General features: G+C 31.5%; 1 protein-coding gene across 6 annotated transcripts in view; it reads right to left on the minus strand.

Annotated features, from left to right (window-relative positions):
• Positions 1-1,681: 1,681 nt before the first annotated feature.
• Positions 1,682-21,253, minus strand: part of LOC108098396 (protein pangolin, isoforms A/H/I/S) — a 61,844-nt gene continuing 42,272 nt past the window's right edge. For 3 of the 6 annotated variants that reach the window (XM_017201270.1, XM_017201269.1, XM_017201267.1), the window contains 2 exons: positions 12,281-12,350; positions 1,682-2,907 (listed from right to left, as the gene is read on the minus strand). In XM_017201270.1, coding sequence (XP_017056759.1) covers positions 1,848-2,907; positions 12,281-12,350 — 1,130 coding nt within the window. In that variant the 3' untranslated portion in view covers positions 1,682-1,847. Of the gene's footprint in view, positions 2,908-7,607; positions 8,062-12,280; positions 12,351-13,078; positions 13,233-21,253 lie in introns of those variants that run through there. The other 3 variants (XM_017201271.1, XR_001771836.2, XM_017201268.2) reach the window with 3 other exon arrangements.

Here is a 21,253-nt window from a genome sequence, read left to right on the forward strand (position 1 = left end):
ACGCTTTACATGCCTCGGATTTACATAAGGCTCTAGTGATAATTCGTGTTAGCATATATCAACTAAATCCGTTTATAGGATTGGCATATGTATCTTTTTTACACAAATAGGGATATGCATTTTAAGTACAAATGTACAAGTACAAATTATGCCACATTAAAACTTTTTAGTAAGACAAATTTTTAAAAATGTTTCACACACACTTTCATATAGTACATATTATAATCAATGTTTAAAAAAATATTTGTTCACTAATTAAACCATTAAACGTTTAATAACTGAATGAAGACTAGTATAAATAATAAAGTTGATTAGAAGGGTTTTCTGCGCAAAGTAACTTTTTAAACATCGGCTAAAATTAAATACCAGAAAGCAAACATGAAATATGCATGTGTCGTTAGAATTATTACATTTTATGGAATAGTAGCTATCAGGTCTTATGGTCAATAAATTCGTATGCTTTATCAGTAATTTTTATGTAAAGTTTCCTATAAACATTTTTGTTTTTTTTATAAATATATAAAATATATATATAAATATTTTTTATAATTTCACTTAAAATAATTAATAAATTCTTATGATTTCCAAATTTAGTTCAGAATATTACATAAACGCGATTGAACTCTTTGCTTTGTAATAAAACCTTATTCAAAGGTGGGTCTTTAAAATAGAAAATGATTATTTATGGAGCTAGGATTGCCTTACTGAATATAATAATTTCCAAACTTATTTTCCCATTAAATGAAATAATTGATTAGCGTTATAAAACACGGAGCTTTTTCTGAGAATATAAAATGGAGGAAAAGGACCGGAAACCCGTTACTCAACTTGGCAACTCTGGAGAAATCTTTCTGTCATCCTTAGAACCTGTATGTTCATGTTCAATATTCAACATATAGTTTCTAAGATAACGACGTTGCAAACTTTTGAATACTCGTTAGCTGCGTATTTATAAGTAGAATCTAAATACAATATTAATTTTATGAAAATTCGCAGTTTTTTTTGGCGTGGCACTAGACAACTTACGTACGAACAACTAGGTATAATATAATATAATCTGCATACCTAATCTCAATATTCTGTATCATATAGTTCCAGAGATCTCGACGTTTGTACAGACGAACAATGAGACAGACAGATAGACATAGCTTGATAGATTCGTTTCAATCAATCTTTCTTTGACTCTACGAGTAACGGGTATAAAAGAACTAAGAAAACTTGTGTCAGTGTGTGTAGGGTTCATTTCCAAATACATATTAGTAAATCTAATGGAAGAATATCGGATATAAGAAAACTAAGAAAACTTGTGTCAGTATGTGTATGGTAAATCTAATGGAAGAATATCAATAATTACATAGTTAAAAATACAAATTTGTTCGAATTTAGAAACCAACAACGCGTTGTTAATACATTTCCCATTAACAATCAAAATTAAATTAAAAAAAAAAAACCAATATGTCATGTTCCCACTATTATTTGCTAGATTCAATGTGCACATACTGTTTGTTTGTTAAGTGATAAATTTGGCATTTCCTAGCTTGGAATATTTATCAGTTGTGTCTATGCAAAAATTTAAAGTGTATCTCCATTGAATTGTAAACGATTTGTTTTTTCGAAAAATTATATTGTTTAATTATCTGTATAGACTTAACTAGTTACAAAAAGAAATATTGCGTTTAAGTCTTGGCACTAGTATTTTAATGGCATCTTGTTTCAGAAGATGGCGATGAGAATAATTTTTATTGCACTTTTATTTATATTCACAAAAAGTTATAAATAAAAAATTTAATTTTTATCATTTTCTCACACAATTACGAACAATGAAGGTAATAATCCACTGCGATCTGTTAAGAAACGCTTATCACGCCAGATTCGGAAGCGCCTGCGCTCGGAGTCTTACTAGATGCATTTGCCTGTGAATCAGATGCTTTATGGCATTCACTGCTGTTAACAGACATAACGGTTGTCTCATTTCTTTTAGCGGTCTCCATGTGGTTAGTTAACTGCTGGTGGAAATGCTGGCTAAAGGTGCTATTTAAAAAGGACTGATTTGCATGGTAATTGTGGGCTGCCACATGGTGAATTATGGACGTGGCAGAGTGAGCAACAACTGTTTTAGAGTCACTGGATTCAACTACTTCAACGTTCTGATAATCACGTCTCTTTGTTAACTGATTGATGCTTAGTGGATTATTGACATCCCGTGGATTAGCACCAATGGGGTTTCGGGAAGTGTTTGGCATTGAGGAATTGTTTAAATTAGTGTTACCAATCGATGGCAATGAAAAAATAGCATTGTTACCGACTGCGGTGTACGACTGGAAAAATGGTTCAGGCTTATTAATACCTGTGCTAATAACCGGGGGGCTTAGGCCCATTCCTAAGTGGCTAAACCGATTTCCCAGCATCATGGCTCGTTCGTGAGCCGAACTTAAAGCCTGGGCCGTCGTACCTGTGACTGGCGAAACTGCACTTGAGGTATTTGAGGTGGTGCTTATGCTGCTCGTCGATCCACTACTGGATCCTGCCGTGGAAACAGATGTGGATCGTTGTTGTGTGGTGTCCGCACAGAGCACATTTGAGGTGGCAGGAAATAAAACACTATTTGCTGGAGGGTTGTTCATATGAAGTGGGCTGGCCACACTCATGGTCGTGGCTGGGCTCTGTAAACTGGATAATCCGCTGAGACATCCTGGGCTTGACATCGATTGATTTAGCGACTCTGTGTCGTCGTCCACTATTTTGTTAGTTTCGTCGGCACTTCCGCAACTTCCGCCCAGTTTGTCATCGTCGTAGTCATCGTCGTCATCACTCAATTGGCTTCCGTGTTCATCAATGCCACTCCCATCCTCGGTGGGCCCATTTTCATGCAACGCTTCCATATAACGAATGCATTTTTTTTTGCGTCTGTGTAAAATAAGAAATAAAAAATGTAAGTTAAGTAATTAACATTTTTAGTTTAAACAACAAGAAGTGCAAGTATTTAATCATTCCGTATACATACAAGAAAAATAATAAATCATGCAGCAAATGTTCAAACCTTTCAATTCACAAACAGATCAACACAAAATTAAAGCTATGTAATATTTTAATAAAATCATGCCTATTTATTTCTTCAATTCCAGAATCTATCAAAATAAATCAATTATTTTTAGCTCTATAGCCTTTTCTTCTGTTTACAATTTGTACAAATTTTTTGCGTCGTGGGAATCGTCGGCATTTCAAAAATGTTTGAAGATAGAAACATATATGTCCAGATTAAAAACATTCATAATAGGTATTGTAGTAGTAAGTTAGTCCTAAGCAACACTGTGCAATATTAGATTTTAGTATTATACAACACTATGCTCACTCTCACGAGAGAGCATGAAGGAAGAGGATCTTCAATAAAGAGGCAGTTCAAGTTTGGCTGCGAAGGAAACATCACGTGTGTGTGCGCTTACTAAAATATCTAAGTTTACTAAAGTTCCTAAAAAAAACAACAATAAGTTGTATTTTTTACACTTTTTAGTTGAAAGTAGAGCATTTTACTGTTCCATATTTTTATCAGTTATTACTCTTTGAGGACAGAAATGTTTTATAGTACCACACTGATGAATAACACATTATGGGCTAGGAAATAAAACATTTTAAAATTACATTTTACATTTACACAAATTAATTTGATAAGAACAGGACGCGTAAATTTGAATACCAGAATTTAAGTAATATATATGGACTATAAGCTTTACTTCCTGTTAAAATTATCAAATCTGTCTTGTCTTTATATAAGGTATATATAAAATCCTACAATTCAAGAAATAAATGAAACCAGTAAATAAAATTTGATATAAAAATATTAATAATTTAAACTGCCAAACATTTGTACAGTATTTCAGTAATTCAACGACAACATAAAATAACAACAAGATATTACTCGCAGCAAATATATGTTTACACCAAGACAATTAAAAAATTGTTGAGAATATTTTTTTAACTATAATCTGCTTGTGCTAACCTAATAACATAAACGCCACACAACTTAAATAATTCGCACTCATCATTCACTCTACAATTATTTGCTGGAATTAGTTAATTTTCGTTGGCGAGATTTGGCGAGAAAAGGTTTAATTTTATAAATTATTAATATATATTTAAACAGGGATAAAAGCTTAACTCAACTTATATATGTATTGTAATCAAGAATTTATTTTCATATATTATAAATGGTTTAATTCCAATAACAACTCTGGATTTACGATTTTTAAATCTTCGTTGTAGGAGTTAACTATTGGATAAATTTATAACTCACTCAATATTTGGTATTTTAAATAAACACCTGCGGCAAACACAATTAAGTTTAAAAAATCGCAAGAAAATCTGACAGAACAAAAATGGTTGGGTTTTCCGGTTCCAAAATAATGATGTATGATCCACATTTATATGAGATGAATACTATAATGACTGCGTTTTTAATATAATATAATATATAGGGTAACTGTAAACAAATATCGGATCAACAACTTTATGTTTTTAATTAAACATTAACTTTGTTAGCACACTTTGCAGTTCTGATTTACAGAAAGTAAAGCAAAATTTACTTTAAAGCATTAAACATTAAGATATTGAAACTTTTGGGTAGAACACATTAATACACATTACTAAAAAAATAAAAAAATTAACTATACAATAAAACTGCCCAAAAATATACAATTATTTTAAAGTGTAATTGATGTAATAATAAATTGCATCTTTGTAAGTCTATTTATTAATTGCATTGATGCATTATTATGCATTGCCGATTTTGTATTTCTCATTGAGAGAGTCGTTAAGGGCGGGGGTAAGGTTTTAACTATTTTTTTTTTATTTTTAAGACAATTTGACGAGGACATTGTGTACAAATTTTGAGTCAAATAGAGTCAAACCAACGAAGTTACAGCGTTTTAAACTACCGAATTTGGCCTATTTTGACGTATAAAAATACTTTAAATCCGTATAAAAATATTTTTTATAAAAATACGTATAAAAATACTTTAAACGTTATTTTGAAAGCCGGTGAACATCAGAACTCAAAATCTACTAAACCGATATTTTTTCAAATTTTTAACACAAATTCTCCACATAAATACGCAGGTAATCGGGAAGAGTTTTTTTAAATTTTTTTCTATTTTTAAGTAATAAATTAACACCGATTTTTTTGAGCTAAAATCACACTTTTCACTTTCAAATGCTCCCAAAAATAGACAAAAAAAATATTAAAAACACTCTTCCTGATTACCTCGAGAAATTCATTATCTCGACAGCGCATATCACTTTTTTTTTTTTAATGATCCGTTAACGAGTTATGATGTTCACCACAAAACAACTTTTTTTTTTAGGCGCTTCGGAAGATTAAAAGCCACAGGATTATTTTTAAATATAACATGTAATTAAGCTCAGTAAAATAAAATTACTCATTTCGCTGAAAAAAAAAAACAAATATAGCCTTATGGTATTTTTTTTGTTTGGTTGTGAGAGGCGTGATGGTTATAAGTGTTTTACATACTCTTTTTTAATACCGAAACATATGGTTAAAGAATTTACACCAAATGTTGTGTAAAAAAGAAAATGAAGTGTTCCGTAGCACATTGTTGACAGTGGTATACGGTGAAACTGTTCTAAGTAAAAAAAAATGTTTACAAGTGAAACAAATTCTTCCAAGATGACCGGAAAGATACCAATGATGAGCTTCGCTCTGGACGCCAAATTGAGTCAACAACTGATGAATACTTTAATGGAGTAAAGAAAATAGTTTTGGATAATCGTCGCATGGCTATCAAAGAAATTGCTAAGGATGTCGGTTTATCGCAGATATACTCAATCGGACCATAACTAGTGACGTGCCATGGGTATATGGTTATGATATCGAAACCAAAGCCCAATCCTCCAATGGAAGAGGAGCCATGACCGCAAAAAGCAAAAAATGCCTCTCACAAAAAAAAAAAAAAAAAATGACATTCACTTGAAAAAAAGGTACCAATACCAAAAATATAAAAAATCCCCTACATTTAGAACCCACTTCGCACCTGCAATCACCATCCTTTGTTATCGTTTCTAATTCATAACACATTAAAAAAAGAAGATAATTTAATTTTTTAAATTAAATATTTTTGGAAAAGCGTGATTTTATTTTATTAAAATGGCAATACTCTTTTATGGTATGGACTTTTTAGAGCGTTCAAACATTTTTTTTTAATGTATTTTACATGTATCAAACAAAAGTACGACACGTCAAATACTTCTTATTATGATGGAAATTTAAACTTGTCAATAATAAGCCTAAAACAAGGTAGTTTAATTGGGGGATTGCAGGATTATTTGTAAATAAGGTCGGCATTGAGTTCTATTGTGTTTAACATTGTATCTTTTTTAAGTCCTAGCTGTTCTCCGTCCACAAACACAATATTACCTAGCAGTCAAAACAATAATAGGCAACAAAAACAGCAGCTGAAAATTCTACAAATATACTGTCTGGTATTTTTACAGGTAATATAATTCCGCATTGCATAAAGTACAGCAGGTACAAGTACTCTTAAAAATTATTAAAACTTTTCCTTGTAACTTGCCGACTTATGTACTAATGTGGAAATATATTTGGGGCCACGACTTTTCATGTAAACAGACGTTTTGATAAAAGAAAGTCAATTATGTTAGTTTTGATTAAATGTAGGCTTAATTACATTCAACTACTGCAAATAATTAAGTGCTTTATAAATTTATATGTTGACCCACAAATTAATGTACTGGTTGTTTATTTTAATTATTAATTATAATTATTTAATTATTTCTTATTTAATAATAACTCACTTATGTGATAACTATAAGTGTTGTGTTATGTACGAATATATCAATGTTTTTTATTGGAAAAAAACCTGAATTTACAAATTGTATGAGTTTGGGTAAAATATATAAATTTTACATCCTCGATACCCTGATGTTAAATTCTAAAAGCAATCTTTGGTTTATGACGGTAGTTTTTTTAGAGGTATATCTAGTCGAAGGACAATCTTGTGGCATTACACTTTAAATATGATTTCTGGCAACAGACTGTCACGGCTTGCAAACTGCGAATATGCGAAAATCGATCGCCATCTTGAGCAGTAATGCCACCTTAAAGTTCTACACCTCGAAAAAAACACCATTTATCTCAAACTGTAAAAGAAAATATAAATTGTTTCTACATCTACATTCGCATAGCCTTGAAAACTATAGTATCTAAGACGGTATAACGAGACAGCACGGTGTAAAACATATAAACGGAATTTGTAGCTTGTTTTTTTCAGTGCTCTCAGAACTCAAGGTCATATGTGGGTTCGTGTTTATCCTACTGCCTTGTGTGTCGAAAAGAAAAGCTTGTCCTTAGCATAAGCAGCCAACACCTCCTTCGTGGGCGTTGAGGTTTTTGTTATTTGTAAATAGTTTTCATTGTTTTAACTCTGTTATCATTTTTTAGCCAACAAACAAAATAATAAATATTTTTCATGCAATAAGTAAATGTATATAGTGCCACAAGGTACTCTATACAGGAACAGGAACTAGTTTATAAGCCCTGATATGCATTGACTTGAAATGTTTGAATGTTTATTTACTGGTTTGATTGTTGAAGCAACTTTAAGATGCAAAGACTCGTCAGAACTTGTTCACTTTATTGATTCCTGGATCGTCAGATTTATATATTTCGGCGCTGCTTTCAATTGTCTGGATGTCTACAAATTGACATAAGTCGGTGGTGCCTGAGGGGACAGCTGTTGTAGATTTGTGCCTGCTGAGCCACCACCTCCTCCGGCCGAGACTGTTATGCCGTTTAAAGATGCTACTGCGCTTCCATTACTGGTAGACATCATTTGTACATGTGTATGAGAAGACGAGGTGGATGATGATGAGGAGGACGAGGATGACGAGTTGGGCAACATTACCGTACCCCCGAGGCCACTTACAATGGGTGTCAGCATGCCAACACCAATGCTGTTGACTGCCGAACTACTGGTGATGCCAACGCTGCTTCCATTGTTGCTTACGGATGAAATGACACCCAGATTGGGACTTATTATTGGTCAAGGTGAGAGTCAATAAAAAGTCGAATATTAATATGATTAACCAACAGACATTAAGAAGATATCAGAAAAAACAAAAGATTATTCTGCACTAGAATTAGTGTAAATGTGTTTAAATCTTTTTACTTTAAATGAAAATATTACTTTTTGCAGCCCGATCCCTATGTCATGTTTTTTCGCAACGGTGCTTCAATCGCAAAAACATTACAAAAATTAATTTGGTCTCTCAGGTTGGGTCATAAAATTAAAAAAGGGAAGTGTAAAACCAAAAAAACACCATCATTCTAAACGAATCGCACTCATACACACTTACATTATTTAATGTAATGTAATGTCAATGTAGACGTTATTTACATGGAAGCTCAAAGTAAAAAACACACGTTGTACAAACCGATATCGATGGCCGATACAAAAATTTTAGCTTTCAGCCGAGATGTAAAACATCCGCTTATGATAGTGAATTATCGGATCGGATTATCGATATCTCGAAAATATATTTTAAAAATATATCTTTAAATGCATTTGTTATGGGGACTTTAAGTGCTCAAGTTCGCTGACTACCAGATACATATACTCAGATAAATTTCAATATGTATCAAAATAATCATCAGACATCGGAGCTGAAACGCCCAAGACTCTCGTGGTCGTAAAAGGAGGTGTGATAATTTCTATTATTTCCATTATTATTTATTTTTCATATTTGATATCATCGTCCGATTTTTATGATTTTTATTTCAAAACTAACTAACTAGATTTTTTGAAAATAGCCCTAATCCAAAACAAGAGAGAAATTCATTCAGAAATAAATCGATTCATACCGTGATGCTGATCAAGAATATATAATACTTTATGGGGTCTGAGGTGTCTCTTTGACTGCGTTGCAAACTTCTGACTGAAATTATAATACCCTCTGCAAGGGTATAATATTTGTGGCTTGGAAAAATTTCTAAGTACTCTAAATTCAAGAATAGTGCTGTCTGGCTGTCGTATGAAAACTGCGTTTTTAAGTTGGCCGGACAAATAACTCAGTCAATGTTCAGCCGATTAACTTTGAGTTTGGAATACATCTTAAAAATAACATTATCTATGGAAGTACTAGGATTCTTTTTAATTTTAAATTTAGCACTTTTCGCTTTGGAAGTGCGCCATTTGACCAAAAATTATACATAGAAAAAGTCGTACGTACTTCTATAGCTATCATTTTTGCAGGAGCCCTTGTCCGGCCGATGACCCTACATTAATTTAAAACCATATCACTTAAAAAAAAATACAAAATAATAAATTTTGAAATAATAAATTTTTGAAAAAAATTCTTTTATTAAAAATATTGATTTATTTTTTCTGAGAAAAAAATCCCAAAAAAAAAAAAAGCCTATCACATTAATTTGGATTTCATGAATCTTTAAAAAAATCTTTATTCTACAAATCAATAAATGATATGATAATAAACAAGGATACTATAATTTTCAACCATTATTTTTATATACATTTTTATATAAATTTTTGTTTATCTTTTTTTATAAGTAGTTTAATTTTTATAAACAAAAATTTTCATACAATCGTCTTAAAAAATTTTAAAAACAAGGAAGTTATTTTTTTTAATCTCTCCTATTGGAGCTTTACGATAAAGCCACCCGATCCGAGTCGTTCCGACCAATTTATTGCAAGCATTACCTTGAAAACTTAGAAACTAGTTAATATAAAAACAGACAAACGGACAGAAGTAAACTTCTAGTGATGGCGATAAAGAATATATATACTTGATGGGGTCTGGGGGTCTTCTTCACTGCGTTGCTAACCTCTTGTTAAAATTATTATATCCTCTGCAAGAGTACAAAATCTGGGAGCAGCACCAAAATAAACTACCAATACTATTTTTTTTTTTTTGAAAATTTCTATGTGCCGAATATAAACAAATTAAGAAAGGAAGCTAGCTTCGGCAAGCCGGAACTTATATACCCTTGCAGTCATCAAATATGTCGAACGAAATACAAAAAGTTCAAACAACATCGAAGCTATGACGATTTTTCTACTAATTTTCCATATTTTTGACTATTGTTAATGTGGCAGCTATATGACATAGTTGTCCGATTTTGATCAAATTTCATTCGTAATTCGAGAGTCGTTACACAACTCTATATTCCAAAAATCATGCTTGTATGATAAAAAACAACGATATATCCGTTATTTCTATATAGATTTTTTGATCTTTCCTATGGCAGCTATATGAAAACGTTGTCAGATTTTAATAAAATTTTTTCTCGATTCAAAGCTTATTAAAAAGCTCCATATTTTTAAAATAATGCTCGTGGGATTTAACCACTTTTGTAGTCAGGATTGGGCCGTAATAGTTTTTAATTCTCTATTGTACCTTTCCAAATATGTACAAACTTATTCTAAATTGTCACTCGTTTAGTACTAATGGGCATAGGTCAAAATATGGCCCAACCCTGACAACATTCCCCTATTTTTTATCTTTCCTATGACAGCTATATGATAGAATTGTCCGATTTTGATAAAATTTAATCCGAGATTCAAGTAGTAGTAGTTAGAAAAGATTCTTTCAGATGATCGAGTCGATCTGATCATAAACAACGGCGTAAGAATTTTTTATTTCATTCTCTCGTATGGGAGCTATCCGATATAGTCGGCCGATCCGGCCCGTTCCGAATTATATACTGCCTGCAATAGCTGCACAACTTTTGGGAAAGTTTAAGCAAGATAGCTTTAAAACTGAGAGACTAGTTTGGAGAGAAACAGACAAACGGACAGACGGACAAACGGACAGACGAACAGACGTATTCCTATTCAGATGGTGATGCTGATCAAGAATATATATACTTTATGGGATCTGAGGTGTCGCCTTCACTGCGTTGCAAACTTCTGACTGAAATTATAATACCCTTTTGCTCTGCACTGGTATAAAAAGGGTGACCGACTATTTCTTAATGGACAATAAATTTTAATTTAAAAAAACTTTTTGATAACTTTAAAATACCTCGTTATATACAAAACACCACTTGTCTACCTGAACTTTTTCTTGCTCAAAATAGTTTTTAAAAAACGTCCATTTTCCGAGGAGATTGTGTTTAAATAAAGTTGTTCAGGTTTTCAAATTATCTTCATAAGGAACAAAAAATAATAAAAAGAAGTTTGAACATTTATAGGGGTTATGTTTTATAATATAAATCTAGATTTCGGTATTAGTATATATTCCTCCACGGTTAAATAACAGAAGATTAATTAATTTAAAAGATAAAACAAACAAAAGCTCGCGTCTGATAGGATTCGACGATATTAAAATATTTTCTATAAGGTTGCATTCGTGCATATTATAATTATGATCGACTTGTACTTAATCACTTCATAGTAATAATAATGGAGTACCTTTTTTTATTTTTTTGGTGTGTGTATGTTTGTGTGTGAACGGTTTTATAATAATTCTAGTATGTGCAAAAGAATTCCTCAAAAAGTAATCAACAAAATTCACGCAAGACATTTTTACCTCACAATATGGGCATCAAAATATTATTCTTTTGAAAAACAAAAATTCCCCATCAAAACAAAAATTGTCTGTCATTACCTATGTCATATAATTTACTTATTATCTTTAATTAGATAGATTGTAAATAAATATAAAAAAAAAAAATAATAATAATAATAATAATAATAATAATCTTAGCGTAAAAATAGCATTGAAGTAATTGCGATTTGTCTATTAATTTAATTTTTTCTATTTTTCTTTCTATTACATCTATGTCTAATATTCGTCCAATTTTTTATTTTATCGACTTTTGGTAATGAGTTTTATAAAGATTTTCGGGTATTTCCTATTAAAAATTAATTTTTCTTTAACTTTTAAATAAAATTAGAATTAAAATTTAAAAACAAAAACCTCTCGTTGCCTGTTGTTTAATAAATCAACTTGGTTATTTATTTTTAATTTTTTTCTTTAATGACTAACTATTTGCCACAATTCTACAAATTGTAGAGCCATATTCTTGTCCGTTCCAATTTTGAATTTGTTCTTTATTATACTTAAAACGAATATTTGCGGTTTTATATATATTTATATTTATATATATATATATATATATATTATAACATTTTGGAAAGGAAAATGTTTGCGTAAATCTTGTAACGTTCCTTGTAATGACGTTTGTAAAACAATTTGAGTCCAAGATGACTCCGAAAAATCTGAAACATACCTGCAGGGCTTGCACCATTGATTCTGCTGATCCAGTCCAAATCGAGCTCGGCACTTTTTCATATTATTACCTGGGAAAACGATAGTCGGGAAGTTTAATAATGTCATATGAAATGATTAACTTTATTGTTAATTTTCTGTTAATAAGCTATATATCGTTTAGTAGGTAATATGACAATGAACAGGGATACCTTCACGTTAAATAAACGAAATATAATAATGGCAAAAAATACTGGAAAAATGGTGTTATGTTTCATTTAACTTATTTAACAAAAAATGCAATACTTATGTAATAGTTTTTCTGACAAAATAATACCTATAAAAATGCATGCAGAGTTCTATATTCTAAGTGAAAATGTACTTAAATATACATATAACTACTAACGACTTTTTAACATGCACTAGATTTAAAATATTTCATGCCACTTATAAGCGATTTCGATAAGATATATATACTGTACTGTACATAAAATGTATATAGTATGTAGGTACATAAAAATTGTTGTTGTATGATTCAAGAACGAGTTAGTTGACTTTTAAGTTCTTTTATACCGAAGTGGTTACGCAGGTGACTTGCCAATATTTTGTTGAATTTTATTCAGAGTTTAAAAGCATATATATCATACATGTTTGAACGAAAACGAAATATTTACATGTACGAATTTAAGATTAATCAAAAAGTGTTTTACATTTGTTGTAATCAATTTTCGCATAGTAGTCCTTGTTAATTTTAAGTTCAATATAATCTGATTTTGTGTTTTTTTTTTGTCGTAGAATATTTTAAGAAAATTGATCTAACCTCCGTCGCTGGTATCTTGCTTCCGCTTCCGTTTCTTGCCCCGAGAGGCATTTGTACGAGAGCTCCAATCGGGATACATTTGCATGTGGAGTTGTCGCTCCCTTCGCGCCAACTCGTAATACTTCGCCTGCTCCTCACGCCCCAAGGCATGCCACTGGGCGTGGGATAAATTTCCGCGAAAAACATATTATATAGTGATATTATGCAAGATTTATTCGGAATGATGGGATATAAACAAGCAAATTCAAAGCCTTGCTTGAACATAACAATTTCAACACGATTGTTACATCTTCAATTTCTTATTTTCAGTTCTAAAATGCGTCATTAGGTACCAGATGGTCAAAAAGGAGGATAGATCGCTTATGCCAATGGATTGAGGATTGAATATTGCCTCACAGCCTTGGGTCGTACGCAATTTAATAATATTTCGTGCCAGATGGTTGCAAATAAAATTTGAATTTGAAGTACGTAAGCTATCACCTTTTGACAATGATAATGTATGGTCCGTGACTTAAATCCATTAATTCTTAATCATAATCAGCAGATCCTTTCCTAATTGGTTTATTCGCATAAAAATACAATGCAATTATTCAAATAAAATCTACTTATCAAATGTAGTCTTTCAAACCCTTCTAGAGGACGAACAAATTGACTTGTTGTAGATTTTCTTAAGGAAATACTAACCAGGAAATTAAGATTAAAAAATGAGAATTTATTATAAACACATCCATCAAGCAGCTTATGTAATTTTTAAATTATGAAAAGCCAATGTATTTTTTCCACATTTTATATAATAATAGGTCAAGTAAAAAGTAAGTTTGTTTGTACATGAAATTCAAGGCTTTTTTTGGGTTAGAATTAACCGATTTATTTCAAATAAGCACCATTTTTCCTACAATCGATTGCCATTTTGATGGTAATTTCATGATACCCTTCTCATAAAATCATTCGTCCTGATTTGCCAAAAACTGAGCCATCTATTCTTCAAATAATGGATTACTTGACCTACTATAATACCAGCTAAAGAAGAAAGTATGTTTTTTTTTTATACCTTTGCAGAGGGTACTATAATTTAAATCAGAAGTTTGCAACGCAGTGAAGGAAACAGCTCAGACCCTAAATTAAATTTAACAAAATCGAATAACTATACCATATAGCTGTCATAGAAAAAATGGAGAAATACTTATATATAAAAATTATGAGAGTATCCAATTTTTTAACTACCCTTGAGTCGTGTAACAGCTGCCATAGCAAAGGATCGAGAAATCTATATAGAACAAGCATAAGTTTTGGAATAAAGAGTTTTTCAATGACATTTGGACTTCGAATTGAATTTCTTAAGAATCGAACGACCATATAGCTGTCATATGAACAATCGTCGAAAATTTAGAAACTTAGAACCATAAAAACAGAACAGAAATTTAGAAGCATAAAGACATCGGCATAGCTTCGATGTTGTTTAGCCTCTATGTATTTTTTCGTCATATTTGATGATATATATATATCATATCATATCATATCATATATAGTTTATAGAGCCGAAGCTAACTTGCTTGCTTGTTTTTATAAGATAAAATAATTTTTGCCCAAATCCCGCACTTCCAACGTAAAAAGTAAAAGTTAAAAAATCTAAAAAGCTTTAATAACTTTCAATACCAAATAAACCAAGTAACATAAAAAAATCTTTCGTATTTCAATGTACAATAGGTTTTTAAAGACATATTTAAAATTGTAGGTGATGCGGTTAAAATTGATTGAGTCATAAAACTAGACAACTTAAAAAAGCAATCCTAACATTCAAGCTCTAATAGATCACAATTTCTCGATGCTCATACAGATCTAACTCTTCTGATGATCCTGATCGAACTTTTGCATATTTTTCAACAAATGCAGTATAGCATTTTTCCGTTGAAAGTACAGAAGATGAATAGAGAAATCGTTATAGCCTCGATATTGTTGGTCATTCATGCATTTCCGTTCCGACAATAGTTTAATACCTATTATTACACATTTTGCTCGAATTAAGCCATTCGTACTGACAACAGATATTAAAAAGTTAGTTTATATAATAAGGATAAAATTACTATCACATCGGCTGGAAAACACGGCCATTTCTATGAGAGGGCGCTACTTGTATTCAAATCATATTATACCGAAGTGACAACGGATGATTCATGGCTCCATCACTACACTCCGGAATCCAATCAGGATTAATCTGAATGGACGGCAAGCGACGAACGCAATCCAAAACGTGGAAAAACGCAAAAGTCGACTGGCAAGGTAATGACCTCTGCATTTTGGGATGCACACGAACTAATTTTCATCGACTATCTCCAGAAGAGGCAGAAAAAAGCGCTGTTTCACCAAAACAAAGCACCATGCCACAAGTCAATTAAAACAGTGGCCAAATTAAATGAATTGCCCTTCAAATTGCTTCCCCATCCTCCGAATTTAAATCGTACTACAAATATGGTATCGAAAATTTGCAATCGCTTTAATCGCTATAATCGCTGTATCGCTGTAATCGAAGGAAACTATAGTACGTTGGAAAAACAGAATCTTAAACGGACAGAACTTTTCAGACGAACTGTTATATCGTAAGACTGTCGCAGAAATGAGAAAATTAATAAAAAAAAAACTGGCAAACTAGACCTATTTGGTGAACTTAGTCGCTGTCGTTGTAAGGATCGAACTAACAATAGACAAGGGAAAAAATAAAATGCATTTCATAATATCGGATTACTATATCTTTTATGAAGGTGCCATAGAAAAGATCGAACAAAGGTTATATACCCTTGCAGTTGAAACATACATTTAGAAACCGACTGGACTCATTAAATATCTATAGTATCAAGATTTTTTCGATTGATTCCTTGGTTAGTTCGATCCAAACAATTTTAGCGTTGAATATTACTATATAGTTCATCTGCAGTTTACCAAACTTTAATATAGTGGTTCGATCATAACAGAAATAACTGCTCAATGTCGAGCAAAATGAATTGATTCCTAAAAACATCGAAGTTATGACTGTTTTTATACCCTTGCAGAGCAAAGGGTAATATAATTTCAGTCAGAAGTTTGCAACGCAGTGAAGGAGACACGTCAGACCCCATAAAGTATATAAGCTATAACGATTTTTTTATTCATTTTCCATATTTTCGACTATTGTTAATATGACAGCTACATGTTTTAGTCGTACGATTTTGATGAAATTTACTTTGAAACTCAAGAGTCATTAGAAAACTCTTTATTCCAAAAATCATGATTGTCTGATGGAAAAAATTGATTTTATTTCCGTTATTTCCATATAGATTTTTCGATCTTTCCTATGGCAGCTATATGATATGATAGTCCGATTTTTATGAAATTTTTTTTCTCGATTTAAGGATGTTAAAAAACTTGATGTTCCAAAAATCATGCTCGTGGAATTAAAAACAACGACGTTAAATTTCTTTTCCATTAATTATACATACTTTTTTTTTTTACTTTCCTAATTCCTAATGATCTAATATGATAGATCCACCGATTTTGAAAAAATTTGATCCGAAATTCAATAGCAGTTAGAAAACGCCATCTGTCGATCTGATCAAAAACAACGGCAGAAGAATTTTTTATTTCATTCTCTCGTATAGTCGGCCGATCCGGCCCGTTCCGACTTATATACTGCGTGCAATAACCACACAACTATTGGGAAAGTTTCAGCAAGATTGCTTTAAAACTGAGAGACTAGTTTACATAGAAACCGACAGACGGACAGACGGACAAACGGACAGACGTACAGACGTATTCCGATTCAGATTGTGATGCTGATGAAGAATATATATACTTTATGGGGTCTGAGGTGTCTCGTTCACTGCGTTGCAAACTTCTGACTGAAATTATAATACCTTTGCTCTGCAAGGGTATGAAAACCACGATGTTTCAATTTAGATCTTTCCCCCGGCAGCTATATGATTTAGTCATCCGATTTTAACAAATATTAATATGATATTCAAAAGTCCTTAGAAAACACCGTTTGGAAAAAAAACATTCGAATATCATTAATAACAAGAAAGCAAGCTAGCTTGGGCAAGCCGAAGCTTATATACCCTTGCAGTCATCAAATATTTCGAACTAAATCGATTTTTCTATGAAGTTTCTAAATTTTCGACGATTGTCTATGAAAGCTAAATGATTAATTCGAAATTCAAAAGTCATTAGAAAACTCTATGTGTATTTCAAAAATTGAGTAATTTGAGTAATCATTTTTTTATTATCTCTCGTATGGGAGCTTTTCGATATAGTCGCCCGATCCGGCCCAAGCTAAAACACCACGTTGAAAGATTGACATAGTTTTTTCAGATGGTGTTTTCTTAGGACTCATGAATTTATATTTATATTTAATAAAAATCGGATGACTATATGATATAGACATAGGAAAAGTCGAAAAATATATAGCAAATTATCGCCACAACAATCGTAGTCATTTTTTTTTTATTACACAAGCATGGCTTTTGGAAAATCAACTTTTTAACTACGATTGAAACGGATAGAAAAACGGTTATTCTACCATATAGCAGATACAGTGGTGGTCAAAAGTATTTACACAGAAAAAAGTTAAATACATATACTCGTAATTTGAGCTTGCTTCGTTTAACTTTAGGTATCAATGGAAAGGTAATTTAAATGCTATTACTATTATTTTACTACTATTACTATTACTATTACTATTATTTTTGTTTTAAGAAACTTTTTGCATCCAAAATTTTAGTTTTCAAGACGAGGGAAAAGGTTTAAAAAATAGATTTTCACAAAAATTCCCACTTTTAAATAAATATCGAATGAGTTGAGAAAAGTATGGTATCATTCAAAGGGCATTTAAATTACCTTTTCATTGATACCAAAAGTTAAACGAAGAAAGTTTCGAGTATATTTCACTTTTATTTTGTGAAAATACTTTTGACCTTTGACCTTTGTATAGGAAAGAAAGAAGAACCTCTAACAAATTGAAGGAATACAATTTTAACATCGTTGTTTTGTTCCCAATTATTTTTTGACCCTTCCGATTAAAGGTACATACACTGCCCCGCAACTGAATAGGTTCATGATCTCAGAGGAAGTAATTTGTCTATAACTTCTAAACCAGTGTACCGATTTCCAAAATTTTTTTTTCTTTAACTCTTGAATCATTTTATAATAAAATGCTGAAGAAGGTTTTTCAAAAACATATTATTTATTCCTTATTTAATTTATTCTTCTGAAAGGTTAACAAAATGCATGATTTTTTTTCGGTCATCTGAATAGGTTCAACCTAAAACAATTAAAATTATTTAAGTAACTAAGGATAATATTCATATTTTTTGAACTTAGCTGATACTTATGAACATTTTTAAAGTACATTTTACTAATTTTAATAAAAAGTGAACCTTCCGTTGTCCGATATAACATCATATACACGACCGGGAAGCGAGCTATACGAATTGTGCAGTATTTGCAGTGAAATTGTTGTCCAGGCTATTTTAATTGCCTTAACTAAAGTTTTTTTGCAATAAAATTACCTGCCTCCTTCATATATCTTGCGCGATAGCAACCCCCATACGATTTCGATTATATTAAGGTCAGGTGAATATGGGGGCCATTCAAGTAAATCCACATTTTGAGCCTTAATCCACTCTTTTACCACCCTAGCTGTATGATGGGAGCGTTATCGTACTGGTAAGACCATTTGATAAAGTGAAAAGTACTTAAATAATCAGGAAACGCAGCCTTTATGATAGATTTGTAGGTTTCCGCGCTCGTTTTATAAGTAACAAATTAAAGGTCGCAAGTGCCAAAGACTGATACCGACTCCCACACCTAAATCAATTTAATTTAGAAGCGTAAATCAATAGCTACAACTATTATTATCACGATCTTCGAAAGGAAGAGCATTTCCTTAGCCGTTGTCATAGCTGTGAGGGTGGGGTAATGGTGTGGGGGTCGGTATCAGTCTTTGGCACTTGCGACCTTTAATTTGTTACTTATAAAACGAGCGCGGAAACCTACAAATCTATCATAAAGGCTGCGTTTCCTGATTATTTAAGTACTTTTCACTTTATCAAATGGTCTTACCAGTACGATAACGCTCCCATCATACAGCTAGGGTGGTAAAAGAGTGGATTAAGGCTCAAAATGTGGATTTACTTGAATGGCCCCCATATTCACCTGACCTTAATATAATCGAAATCGTATGGGGGTTGCTATCGCGCAAGATATATGAAGGAGGCAGGTAATTTTATTGCAAAAAAACTTTAGTTAAGGCAATTAAAATAGCCTGGACAACAATTTCACTGCAAATACTGCACAATTCGTATAGCTCGCTTCCCGGTCGTGTATATGATGTTATATCGGACAACGGAAGGTTCACTTTTTATTAAAATTAGTAAAATGTACTTTAAAAATGTTCATAAGTATCAGCTAAGTTCAAAAAATATGAATATTATCCTTAGTTACTTAAATAATTTTAATTGTTTTAGGTTGAACCTATTCAGATGACCGAAAAAAAATCATGCATTTTGTTAACCTTTCAGAAGAATAAATTAAATAAGGAATAAATAATATGTTTCTGAAAAACCTTCTTCAGCATTTTATTATAAAATGATTCAAGAGTTAAAGAAAAAAAAAATTTTGGAAATCGGTACCCTGGTTTAGAAGTTATAGACAAATTACTTCCTCTGAGATCATGAACCTATTCAGTTGCGGGGCAGTGTATGTATCAAGAATAAATATACTTTATGGGGCCCAAGAAGTCTCCTCAAGAGTCTTGCACACTTCTGACTCAAATTATAATACAAATATGAATTATTTTTACAAACAAAGTCCATTGCTAGTCCTAACAGCTACAAAAAATCAAACCACTCTATTCTGAAAAGAAACAAACCTTTTTTTAAAAATTGTTTGTCAAAAATTTGTCTTTATAGTTTTCGATTTGAAACACATTTTACTTCTTTTGCGATACAGTTGTACTGATTCTAAAATGAAAAATGTCTAAACACAAACTCAGCAGGACCAACACAAGCTCTAAGTAAAAATTCTTCAAGTCCAAAGGCACAATTATGTGTTGTTACGAGATTTAAAAAGCTTGGACTGATCGATCTTTAATACGGTTTCGGGCGCATGCTTTCGCCAATTCTTTTCCAGATGCCCGATTTAGGTCCGGAAAAGGTATTAACAATCGTTTGCCAGATAATGAAGCAAACAAGGATTAAAATGAAAATTTTAAGGTATATAATGTTTTTGCCAAATCTGTTTCAGATGCCCAGTTTTAGAGGGATAACTATAGTTTGCCAATTTCTTAAGCAAACAAAGGATTAAAAATGAAAACTTTTAAGAAAGTTTTTGTTAAGTAGTTTTTTAAGTTTTTACTTAATTTCCTTTGCCAATATTTATTTTAGAATGAACTAGCTCACAGCTAACTGCAAACAACAAGCCCCCAAGTAAAGTAAAAAGGATTTTTAAAACGTATCTATATAATTAATTTCGATTGAAACGAAAAAACTAAAATTATACAAATAGATTGGAAAATTGAACTTACATTATAATTTATAAAATGGGAAATAATTCAAATTGGGAAAGTAAAGGACATTTTTGTATACTCCCAATAACATTTCCACCAAAACATTGAAAAAAAGTTTTAGACATTATTAAGGGACTTTCAACACCTCCTTTAATTAAAAAATCAAAATGTAAAATGTAAAATGTAAAAATTGATATTTTTTATGTTTACTATGGGGGCTATAGTGTTACAAGCTAATTAACTGTAAGCAAGATTTACTGTTATTTGTGTTTGTGTTTTGGGTACGTGAGTGTGTTTGTCTCTCCTCTGAAAAATATTCGTAATTTGAAATTTTAGGACGATTGCGTTCAAAGATTTGGCATATTGGCATGAATTTAATTAGGCAACGATAATTAAGATGCTCATACCCCATTCTCAGGTTCAGTAAATGAAACATTTACATGTTTTTGACCCAACAAATAATTATTAGATCGTTTACAAAATTACAAAAACATATCGACGCATTTCCGCGAAAGTATCGTATGTCGCTTTTTTTCGAAATTGAGATTTTAATGCAGAATTGTTAGGCACCTAATGTCCCACTACCCTCTGAAATATTATAACTGAATGCCCTCTAGTTCCGATAAAAATTAAGTTACAAT

This window comes from Drosophila ficusphila, unplaced genomic scaffold (assembly GCF_018152265.1).
Source record: "Drosophila ficusphila isolate 14025-0441.05 unplaced genomic scaffold, ASM1815226v1 contig_220, whole genome shotgun sequence".
NCBI classification, from domain to species: domain Eukaryota; kingdom Metazoa; phylum Arthropoda; class Insecta; order Diptera; family Drosophilidae; genus Drosophila; species Drosophila ficusphila.